The 12,770-nt window shown below is 37.4% G+C and overlaps 1 protein-coding gene across 4 annotated transcripts in view; it reads right to left on the bottom strand.

Annotated features, from left to right (window-relative positions):
• Window positions 1-12,770, bottom strand: part of ATP8A2 (ATPase phospholipid transporting 8A2) — a 438,434-nt gene that overhangs the window by 169,376 nt on the left and 256,288 nt on the right. For all 4 annotated transcript variants that reach the window (XM_067466581.1, XM_067466582.1, XM_060770914.2 and 1 more), the window contains one exon: window positions 10,680-10,790. In XM_067466581.1, coding sequence (XP_067322682.1) covers window positions 10,680-10,790 — 111 coding nt within the window. The remainder of the gene's footprint in view (window positions 1-10,679; window positions 10,791-12,770) is intronic.

The raw sequence follows: 12,770 nt of genomic DNA on the forward strand, positions 1-12,770 counted from the left end.
TATGCAAGCAAGCTTTGCACAAGTGATAGTACTACTGAAGCAGCTAAATGACAACCATGGGATTAGTGCAATGTCTAATATGTTTTATGTCCATGTTTGATGTGTTTTTGTTTAGTTTTCAATGGTTTTAATTCATGGTTATATGTTAATGATTTAGATAGGTTATGTATTGCTTTTATATGTGTGTTTGGCATTGAATTCTTGCAATTCATTACACTGTACACCACTTTGAGTCCCCAGGGGTGAGAAAAGCGGTATAGAAATGCAATAAATAAATATTATAATAATCAACTGAATTCATAACAGTGTAATCCTGTATAGGTTTACTCTTAAGTAAGTGCCACTAGAGAATGAATCCACTTGAAATCCGGTTTCTGCCTCCTGCCGAATTCTGAGTTTTGTAATTTAGTGAGGCTGTTAAAGTCTCCTCCCTAAACTACAAACTAGGGCTGGGAGGTTTCGTTCGTTAATTTTGTAATTAGTTAATTATTTGGGTTTTTTTTATTTACAAAATGATTTCAAAACTTATTTTCAAACCCGGAAGTGTTTTTTAATAGCGAAACAGCATCCTCCATCTTTTTTACGAGCTTCCGCCCATTTCGGAAATGACGTTTAATGATGGAAGGATGCTGGGTGCGCCGGGAGCCAATCCGGCGCTCCCAAGCACCGTGTCTCCTTCTGATTGGGCGGGCTGCCCTTTAAAAGCGGCTCCGCGTGGCCGCATTGCTCAGTCTGGGCTGAGGCGAGGAGCCGGGAGGTGCGGGTGGCTTTAAAGTGTTGCTGGCTGGCTGTGGCTGCTGCTTGGGACTAGGGAGAGCGAGGAGGGTGGGAGCAGGAGGCATTGCTTGCTTGCTGCTCTTGTGTGTGTGTGTTTGTCTTTGTTGTTGTGGTTGTTTTTGCCCCACTACAGGGCAAGCATTTTGTTAATTTTCTATTTTTAAACTTTTTCTGCTAAATATTTCTTTTATTATTTAAAAAAATTAAAAAATATTCAAAAAAAGAAAAGAAAAAAAAGCACAGTTCTCTTTGGTGAAACAAAAGCTGTTTCACCCAGTTGTTGTGGCTGTTTTTGCCCCACTACAGGGCAAGCACTTCATTTCTGTAGTTCCAACCAGTGCGGCCCTTTTGCCAACACAAAGTGCTATAATACAGTGCTCGTTTTTATAATAACTATTTTTATATATATTATTAATAATTTATAATTTAATTTTATATATTATTTTAAAATAAATATTAAATAATTATTATTAAATGTTATAATATATGATATAATAATTATTTATATTATTATTTATTTCATTTATATAATAATATATTATATATTATATTATTTTATATTATATAATATATATTACATAATTTTATATTATTATTTATTATTATTATTTATAAATTATTATAATTTATTATTATTCATATTTATTTAAATTTTATTATTATATTATTGTTTATTTCATTATATTATTTGACTCAGTTTTGGCTACTTTATCTTATTACTTTTTAATTTAATATCTTATTCTATTTGATTATTTTATTTGATTTATTTTATGAAATGATTTTGTTTGTAGAGCATTCAGCATTGCGCAATCGCGTCCGCCATTTTAACGAATTGATTCGTTATCATTTTAATAACGAATCGATTCGTATTTAATAACGAAGTTTCCGAAGTCCGTTTTCGCGCATGCGCAATCGCGTCCGCCATTTTTACGAATCGATTCGTTAATAATAACGAAATTTCGTAAATATCGAACTTTTTAAAAGGAAAATTTCGGAAATCTTTTAAATATCGAAATGCAAAAAACCCCAAAAAACGAATCGATTTTAGAAACAAATTTTTCCGTTGTTACCCAGGCCTACTACAAACCCCAGAATTCTGCAGGAGGCAGAAACTGGATTTAAAGTGGATTCATTCTTTAGTGTGATGAGGTCCCATGAGTCGTATTTCCTGTTTTATATGCCTTATTTTGTCACTGCAGCCTCGTATATCATGTTGGTGGTGTATCAGTCAATTGAGTAGCAGAAGCCCTCAAAGACATATGGCCATGTCATGTACTTTATGTTGTTAAAACAGTGAAGTGACAAGGGTGGGGAGGGAAACATGATTTCCCTCATCACGACTTCAAAATTTCCAGAAGTGTTTTATGTCTATATTCAGCCTAAAGGACACATAACTTTTTGATTATCCCAATTTTATAATCTCAAAGCATCTCAGCAGCAGAAGCTAGTCTAATAAAAGGCATCTCAATTTGTCTTTTCTTCTCATCACCCAATATGTTTTCCTTTAACAAGAAGTTTGCCTTTTGAAACTTTCCCATCTGTTTTGGCAGTAGTTTGATTTAACACATCAAGATGATATGTTGAATGGAATGAAAGTTCCCATCCTCTTTCCTGAAAATCTTCAAATTTACCAAATTTCTCAGAGTTTTTTCTACTTTCATGCTAAGGCAGGGTTTTAAAAATATTTTAGATCTCAGAAAGAGCTTTTAAACTTAAAAAAGAATTATAGACTAATTGCTCGAATATGCCAGCAAGTTTTTTGGGGGGCAGGAGCCTGTCACTTAATTCTCTTTGTCAGATTGTAATTTCATTTACATAGAATCATAGAATCATAGAATCAAAGAGTTGGAAGAGACCTCATGGGCCATCCAGTCCAACCCCCTGCCAAGAAGCAGGAATATTGCATTCAAATCACCCCTGACAAATGGCCATCCAGCCTCTGCTTAAAAGCTTCCAATGAAGGAGCCTCCACCACACTCCGGGGCAGAGAGTTCCACTGCTGAACGGCTCTCACAGTCAGGAAGTTCTTCCTAATGTTCAGATGGAATCTCCTCTCTTGTAGTTTGAAGCCACTGTTCCACGTCCTAGTCTCCAAGGAAGCAGAAAACAAGCTTGCTCCCTCCTCCCTGTGGCTTCCTCTCACATATTTGTACATAGCTATCATATCTCCTCTCAGCCTTCTCTTCTTCAGGCTAAACATGCCCAGTTCCCTAAGCCGCTCCTCATAGGGCTTGTTCTCTAGACCCTTGATCATTTTAGTCGCCCTCCTCTGGACACATTCCAGCTTGTCAATATCTCTCTTGAATTGTGGTGCCCAGAATTGGACACAATATTCCAGAAGTGGTCTAACCAAAGCAGAATAGAGGGGTAGCACCACTTCCTTAGATCTAGACACTATACTTTACATTGTAAGATTCAAAGAGAAGAAAATCATTTTACAAATATACTTTCTACAGTAGAGTCTCGCTTATCCAACATAAATGGGGCAACAAAACATTGGATAAGTGAAAATGCTGGATAATAAGGAGAAATTAAGGAAAAGCTTATTAAACATCAAATTATTTTATGATTTTACAAACCATCATGTTTTACAACAAATTGACAGAAAAAGCAGTTCAATTCACAATAACATTATGCAGTAATTGCTGTATTTACAAATTTAGCACCAAACCATCATAGTGTATTGAAACAGCTGTGGATCCGGGCGGGAGGCAGACTGTATTGGATAATACAGAACGTTGCATGAGTGAAGGTTGGATAAGCAAGACTCTACTGTACTTATGTTAACTAACTGACCACAAAGTTAGATGGATAAGAAGGCAAAGAAATTGACTGTATGGATTTCAAGCACTTCCTTTCATTGTAACTTAGTATTTTGCCATTAGATCATTACTGTCCTGAAGCAAATAATAGGTTTGTATGTGAATGACAAACAATAAAGTTATGAACAGTAGTATACAATATTTTAAGCTGCTATTCATACATTTAAACTTTGCTGTCATGTGGAATGGCTCTGTGACTGCAGATCCAAGACATGTCTGAGTTTGGTGGTCTAATTTATGCCCAATTGGACAGAAGCCACACTGGAATGGCTTCTGCCTCTCCCTCTTATAACCACTAACTAAATCAAAGTGGACAAGGTCGAGATCAGGGGTCCTCAAACTAAGGCCCGGGGGCCAGATACGGCCCTCCAAGGTCATTTACCCGGCCCTCATTCAGGGTCAATATAAGTCTGAAACAACTTGAAAGCACACAACAACAACAACAACAACAACAACAACAACAACAACAACAGTCCTATCTCATCAGCCAAAAGCAGGCTCACACTTCCCATTGAAATACTAATAAGTTTATATTTGTTAAAATTGTTCTTCATTTTAATTATTGTAATGTTTTTAAGTGGGGTTTTTTTGCCTTACAAATAAGGTATGTGTAACCACTAACTAAATCAAAGTGGACAAGGTCGAGATCAGGGGTCCTCAAACTAAGGCCCAGGGGCCGGATGCGGCCCTCCAAGGTAATTTACCCGGCCCTCACTCAGGGTCAACCTAAGTCTGTAATGATTCAAAAGCACACAACAACAACAACAACAACAACAACAATCCTACCTCATCAGCCAAAAGCAGGACCACACTTCCCATTGAAATACTAATAAATTTATATTTGTTAAAATTGTTCTTCATTTTAATTATTTATTGTTCTTAAGTGGCTTTTGCACTACAAATAAGATATGTGCAGTGTGCATAGGAATTCATGTTTTTTTTTCAAATTATAATCCGGCCCTCCAACAGTTTGAGGGACTGTGACCTGGCCCTCTGTTTAAAAAGTTTGAGGACCCCTGCTCTAAACCAATCTCATTGGAATGCTGGCTAATTTATTTGCACTTTGTGGCTGCTACGGCATATTTTAAATCACAACGAGTGTCAGACACTTTCTATGCTTTTTTGTTGTTTGATTGTCTAGGGTAAAGGTTTTTAGTGTAATCATGTTTTATTAGTGTAATTACGTTCTATTCAAGTATATGTATTTTTCCTATTTATTTTTCTTTTTTCTTTTTTCTTGAGTTATAGGTTTACTGATGTTATTTTGTATTATTTTGATGAGCGTGAATCTGATTATGGCATTGAACTTTGCCTTTTTGTATGTAAACTGCCCTACGTCTTCTTGAGGAGATAGAGCGATCTATAAATAAAGTATTTATTTATTATTTATAAATAAAGTATTCATTTATTTATTTATTACTCCTTTCACAATTGGGAAACACATGTTTCTCCAGATGTTGTTGACTATAACATCTATTGCTATAACATCTATGCATCAACAGAAAACTAAGGAGGTCCACAAGTCCACTTTGTCTTCTCTATATAGTGCATTGTGATTTAAATTACAGTCATTATTTCTAAATGCAATTACTTTGTGTAAAGCAGCATGTCCACATTTTGTGCAAATCAATATAGTTTTTGCTTATGAATCTCTCTCTCTCTCTCTCTCTCTCTCTCTTGCTTGCTATCTCTCTCTCTCTTTCTGGCCACTCAACACACTTGGCTTCGTTTGGTGATTTAGCTATGTTGTACTTCATAATAATTTCATATTCAAGACTTAATTGCATCATGGAAAGGATATATTTCTGGAGAAATGAAAGCAACAAAAAGTATTTGTTTCATAGTTTGCACCTGAACATTCACAACAACCTACTGTCTGACAGATCCTTTAGGCTACAGCTTTCAATAAAAATGATCCACTGTGCAGAATACACTACAGAAAAACAGTAGGGAATTATCTTTTTGAGTTATTCTTTGGCAAGTCTTGGGATTAACATAGTCAATTAGGAATCCAAAACCAAGAAGTCAGTCATGGATTAAACTTGTGACGGGACACCCATGTGCAATTCAACCCGATTTTTTCTTGCACAACAGGGGGTTGAAATCTGGAATAAACTGTCACCAGCTGCAATAGAAATTAGAGGCTCTAAGTCAGCTGAAGAGACGTTTAGATATATTTTCAAAGAGAGGCCAAAAACTGTACGTCAGAGAAGACGGGCATCTTTGGATTAGGGTGACATGGAATTGCATAAATCATACTTCATATTGCAGGATTTTCCTTTCTTCTTGAAAAGTGAAGAAACAATAACTTGACAGGTCATTTTAATTATCCAATTTAGGCTCTTTATCAAGAATACACATGCAAGTACACTGAGGCTTTAAATGAAGAGGAAGCCTTCTTAGTCTGTGTGTTCTGACCTATTTTGGAGATCGGAAACTGCATCAAACCTGTAAGCACTTGATTTAATTTCTTGGCATTTGATTTGGTTTCTTGGCAGTTTAGGAAAGATTGCTAAATGTGAAAACTAACCCAATTGAAATGATTATCAATGTGAAAATGAACATCTCTAGTGATTCCACCATGTAGATCACCTGGAACTGGATTGTACATAACGGTAGTTCCATTTTAGTGGAAAGCATGTTTTGCTCTTATTTCAGTGACTAATTTTAAACCACCAGCACCATTAAACTCCCACACAAACCTCTCATATCCAGTTGTGAAGGTCTGTTCCCGAAGTCCCGAATGGGACTTCGGGAACAGATAGGGTTGTGCTATCAAAATCATCCTCATGTCCTCGCATAAGAAGCTGGAGCTAACAGATGGGAACTCACCCTTCCCCCTGGATTTGAACCACCAACCTTTCGGTCAGCAGTCCTGCTAGCACATTGTGGCACTTACTACAGAACAAAACATCAGGGATATAAAGCAGTTGAGGTTACTGAGAAGAATCAAGACTTTTCTCCTTTATTATTTTATGATTATTAATTTTTCATCAGGACGGTGGAGGATTTATTTGATGGACTTTTATTTGATGGTTATTTTTATATTTGTATATAATTGCTGCTGTAAACTACTTTCGGTCTTCGGAGAAAGGCGGTATAGCAATGTCCCAAATAAATAAATAAATAAATAAATAAAATCATCAACATTGAATCTCGTAAGAGTTAAAAGGTAATGCAAGAGTTATCTTTCCAACCCATGAACATCCGAGAACAAAAAGTGATAGCACTACTAAGAGATACATTTAACTCCTATTTAAAGACCTTCAAAAAAGAGAGTCCACTACTCTCTGAGAGAGTTAAAAAGTTATTTCTAATATTCCAGTGGAATCTTTTTTCTCATAATCTGAGTTTAGTCCCTGGAGCATAGAAAAAAAGCTTGTTTCATCCTATCTTCCACATAACTTCTCTTCAGTTATTTAAAAAGGGTGATCATATTATTGGAGTCCCTGGTGGCGCAGTGGGTTAAACCGCTGAGCTGCTGAACTTGCTAACCAAAAAGTTGCAGGTTCAAATCCAGGGAGCAGTGTGAGCTCCTGCTGTTAGCCCCAGCTTCTGCCAACCTAGCAGTTCCAAAACATGCAAATGCGTGTAGATCAATAGGTACCACTATGGTGGGAAAGTAATGGCGCTTCATGCAGTCATGCTGGCCACATGACCTTGAAGGTGTCTACAGACAGTGCCGGCTCTTCAGCTTAGAAATGAAGATGAGCACCAACCTCAGAATTGGACACGACTAGATTTAATGTCAAGGAGAAACCTTTACCTTTACCTATCATATCATCTTGCAACTTTTTCTTCCTGATAATGATTATAATTCAGTTATATTCATATTTCCTATGAGATAGCAATTGAAGGCATATTATAAAAATAAAACAACTGTTGATGAAAACACATACCAATACAAAAATTCAAACTTAAAGGTTTAAAGCGAAAAAAAACACCCAAAAACAAAACAAAACCAACCCCCAATTGAATTACAACATTTAAGCTAAATCCATCAAAAAGGCAAAAGTAAAAATCAATAGGACAACACACTATTAAACATTCTTACAGTCAGTTCATAAAGGCTTGGTGAAAAGAAACATTTTCCCAAGGCAGTGGAAAAAGTAGCAAAGAAGGGACCATCCTATTCTTCTTTAAGAGTGGGTTTCAAAAGTTTGGGAACAGCCACCATGAAGGATCTGTTACGTTTCCAAGAGATGTTCCCAACAGGGGATGACAAGATGGAAAGGAGGATATATGCAAAGATCTCAGAATTCTGGTAGGTTCATACTCTGAGATATAGTCCTTCTGATAGCCCAGGCACAGGCAAACTTTAGCCCTCCAGGTGTTTTGGGCTCCAACTCCCACAATTCCCAACAGCTGGTAAGCTGTTAGGAATTGTTGGAGTTAAAGTCCAAAACAGCTGGAGGGCTGAAGTTTGCCCGAGCCTGAGATAGTCTATCTGCTGCACTAGGATGTCAAAATATTCCCTGTATTGAGTTTAAAAAGAAACCATGACTCTGACATTGTTTGGACTGTACAAATGTACCCTTTGCAAGCGGTAACACAAGCTGCCCCTCCAGCCTCATCATAACAAGGGGCATTGTCATAATTTGCTTCTTTTCCTCACATGGATAGAATACAAAGACTACAAATCAGAACCCTTAACATTGCATAACATGTTCTTATTGTTTTTAACCAAGCTTGGAAAAGTTACAGTTTTTGACGTCTAAATAGCATAGCCACTGTTTATGTTACTGGGAGATGCTTGGAGCTGGAAACTGAGAAAGCAACTTTCAGTAGAGAAAAAGACTTCTCTCAAAGAAAAGAGTACTTTTTACAGAGATGTTTGACCACGTATGTCATTTGCATTAAAATCATATGGCTGAAATTTTAATCACGAGAAAATGTTCTATATGCATCAGCAGCCAGTAAGAAAAAAAATCAAAGCAGAAGAAAATAACTTTAAGAAGGCACTGGAAACTTTAGAAAAATTTGGAAGGACAGAATGCACAGAATGCAGTCCTCACAAACCGGTGTTGCCATCAATTACCATTCTAGGGCAAGCATCTAAGTTTTGGCAGCTTGAGAAATATGTTGAAATATGACCCTGGAGATCTTAGGGGGAGGGAACAGAGGGCACTGGGTGTTCCCCCCTCCCCAGACATTTCCTCATTGCTTATTTAACCCAAGCGTGTCCCCTTTCTAAAAGTAGCCCTCTGTAACTTCTAAGTCTGGCTATCCTCAAGCTCCTTCATGTAGAACAGCCTCCCTCTTGATTAAGACGAATCAAAAAGGCACAAATGACCTCAAGAACGGCATTCCTGTGCAGCTAGGCTACTCTTTTCAGACAAGAAAAAACCTACATAGAACCTCACTGTGTAGTTAAGTAGAAGAAGGAAAACTCATTCCAATGAGGCTCACACAGCAAGGGACAAGGGTTGCACATCAATTCAGACCAGCTTTACAGATCCAGAGATCCACTCCCACAATCTTCAGAAAAAGAAGCAGATCAGTTTCAACAATACAGGGTTAGTCAAAATGCATAGGCCAATAAGCCATTCAATTGAATGGCTTATTGGCCTATGCATTTTGACTAACCCTGTACTTTATTAGATGGACTAGTGGTCAAACCAGGTGTAAGACAACTTACATGGTGGAATACACAGGAATTCAAATATAGAGTTAAATACTTGAGCCTAGATAGACAAATCAGCCAGTGATAGCTTCCTCCATATTTAATTTCTTTAGAATATAAAGTTGTTTCCATCCCCATTTAAAAATGTTTTGCATATTTTCACTAATATTTATGCTGCTGAATATGCATGCCCAGTGTGGAACACATCTCAACACACTAAAACAGTGGATGTAGCTCTTAATGAGACATACCGCATTATCACAGGATGTCTGCGCCCTACACTACTGGAGAAATTATACTGTTTGGCCAGTATTGCGCCACCTGACATCTGCTGGGAAGTAGCAGGCAATACTGAAGTGACCAAGGCAGTGACATCTATGGTCCATCTTTTGTTCAGATATCAACCAGCACACCAATGCCCTAAATCAAGAAATAGCTTTCTAAGATCTATAGAGATACTCACAGGAACACCTAAGCAAGCAAGAATCCAAAAGTGGCAGGCTAGAACCCAGCACCTCAAGCCATGGCTGATACCAAATGAGAGATTCCCCCCTGGGCACACAGAAGACTGGGTGACTTGGAAGATGCTGAACAGACTGTGCTCTGGCACCATGAGATGTAGAGCCAACCTTAAGAAATGGGGCCATAAAGTGGAGTCCATGACATGTGTGTATGGAGAAGAGCAAACCACAGATCACCGATTATAATGCAACCTGAGCCCTGCCACATGAACAGTGGAGGACCTCCTTATAGCAACACCAGAGCACTCCAAGTGTCCAGCTACTGGTCAAAAGACATTTAATATAATGCCAAGTTTTTAAAATACATTACAACTGTAGCCTTGATTTGCTTCTGATACGATAAATAAATAAATAAATAAATAAATAAATAAATATCAAAATACAGACTTATAAAAGTTTTATCAATTACTAGCATCAACATGGTTAAGATTTACTTGAGCCCTGCTCTGACTGTTTCACATTGGCTGTACTATAAGTAGCTCAACATATATGTGCAGATGAGGGATGCACAACATATATGTGCATTCCTCATCTGGAATTCCAAAATCCAAAATACTCTGAAAGCTAAAATTGTCCACATGGGTGGTTGAAAGAGTGATATCTTTGGTTTCTGATGTTTCAATGTATACAAACGTTGTTTCAAGCACAAAATTATTGAAGATATTGTGTAAAAGTACATTTACTCTACGCATAAAAGCCAAAGGTGTATATGAAACAAAAAATTAAGTTCATGTCTAGACTTGGGTCCCATCCCCAAGATATCTCATTTTGTACATATATGCAAATACAGTTATTCCAGTATCCAAAATCTCTGAAATCCCAAACATTTCAAAAAAGGAATACTCAATCTGCATACAAAGCATGCCTTGTAGCATTCAATGGTTATCAATTAATATTAAAATAAGAAACAAATCTCCTACTCCCAGCTGTACTTACCTCAATAATATAGAGAACCACATTCTTATAAAAGCAATAAAGTATGCATTTCGTCACTCGATTGTAACTCCAAGCTCCATGGACAAGTAATAGCTTCTCCAGATAGGAAAACTAAAGAAAGAGAGAAAATCACCAATGATTGCATTAGCATATATCACTTTTCTTTTAAAGAGAAAGGCATTGAAATTAGTGATCAAATCAGTTGTTATTATGTTATATGTGCTTTCAATGCTATAAATTCAAAGTGGGCTCTCATTATGAACATTTATACATACCAAGCCCACTTCTAATACAAAGGCAAGGGCACACTAAAGGCTCTCATGGACCAGTAGTATGATGACTGTATATTGTTTTTGTTATTAATTGTTTCCAGCTGGCTTTTTGCCATGTTGACCCAGTGAAAGAAATTTCCAAGACAACCAGTTTATTAGGGATATGAAAATCTCATGGGTGTATATCTCTGTTCATCAGATATGCAATGTAAATGTACATCAGCAAAGCAATACCGGAGCTACACAAATGTTGTGCAAAAATAGTGGTAGGTACTTGCAGGATAATGTCTTAAACATTACCTCCACAATGGCTAACCTTGTATTAACACTGCTTGTGCCGCCCTGATTAGGATGCTGTTCTTATGTAATGTGCAAAATCACAGCAAGTGGTATAATGCTATTTATACCAGCCAATGTTTTGGTTTCATCATATTCTCTGAATCCCACCTGCATTTTGTTTCCTGGCTTGTATTGCACTGGATTCTTGAACTTTTCATTTTATTCTCAAAATGAAATGAAATCAACATGCCTCCATGTACCATTTACAGAGAAACACAAGTAGTAAAGCATTATTGTGTTCATGTCATGCTGGTGGCATTTTGGTGGCTGCTCCCACACCTTGGAACCCCTTCTATAGAGAAGTTGGGGTGGTTCCTTCTTTACTGTCTTTTTTTGCAGAATTTATGACCTTTCTATCCCTGCAAGGTCTGGCAATGGAAGTGATTTTTATGGTAATGTTTTCAACTCTTCTTTCAAACTAAGCTTTAAATAATGTTGATTCTTGCTGTTTTTTTTTATAAGATGCCTTTGAGTGCCAATCTGGGAGAACGGTGAGATGCAAACAAAATGATAGATAGGCCTCCAGTTATATATTTAGTTTTACAATCTACCTAAATTATATTAAGTATTGGATAAATCATATTCATGCATTTTTCCAATTATGTGCATTTTAGCTATTCAATAAACTTTGCACATTGAAAAAGATCTCGTGGACAACAAGTTAAACATGAGCCAACAATGTCATGCAGCAGCTTAAACAGCCAATGGGATTTTGGCCTGCATAAAATAGGAGTCTGGGGTCTAGATCCACCTTGCTAAGACCACATCTGGAATAATGTTTCCAATTCTGGGCACCACAGTTTAAGGGAGATGTCGACAAGCTAGAATGTGTACAGAGGAGGGCAACTAAAATGATCAAGGGTCTGGAGAACAAGTCCTATGAGGAATGGCTTAAAGAGCTGGACATGTTTAGGCCTTTAGAAGAGAAGGATAAGAGGAGATATGATGAGGGACATGTATAAATATGTGAGAGGATGTCATAGGGAGGAGGGGGCAGGCTGGTTTTCTGCTGCCTTTGGAGACTGGGATGTGGAACAATGGCTTCAAACTATAGGAAAGGGCTTTCCATCTGAACATTGGGAAGAACTTCCTAACTGTGAGAACAGTTCAGCAGAGGAACTCTCTGCACCAGAGTGTGGTGGAGGATCTTACTTTGGAGGCTTTTAAACAGGCTCATGGGAGTTGTAAAATGCTACATCTGTGAAGATATTTGAGTCCAGTTAAATTTACATTCTGCACTACTATATATAATCTTTCATATCAGAATAAAGCTGCAGGCCTCCACATCACCACTTGGTGTGGAATATAAGTGGTAAGGTGCCACTGTGGTTGTGTCAAGCTAATGGTTCTCTGAGAGGCATCCAATTCACTTCAGTGTGAATAGAATGCTGGAGCAGATTTAGCGGAGCTGATTCAGCAGAACTAGTTTTATGTTCTTATGAATCAGTTATTCCAAAGTTCTGGGACTCTGCGTAATTGC

Source organism: Anolis sagrei, chromosome 3 (assembly GCF_037176765.1).
Source record: "Anolis sagrei isolate rAnoSag1 chromosome 3, rAnoSag1.mat, whole genome shotgun sequence".
In the NCBI taxonomy this organism is placed as follows: Eukaryota; Metazoa; Chordata; class Lepidosauria; order Squamata; family Dactyloidae; genus Anolis; species Anolis sagrei.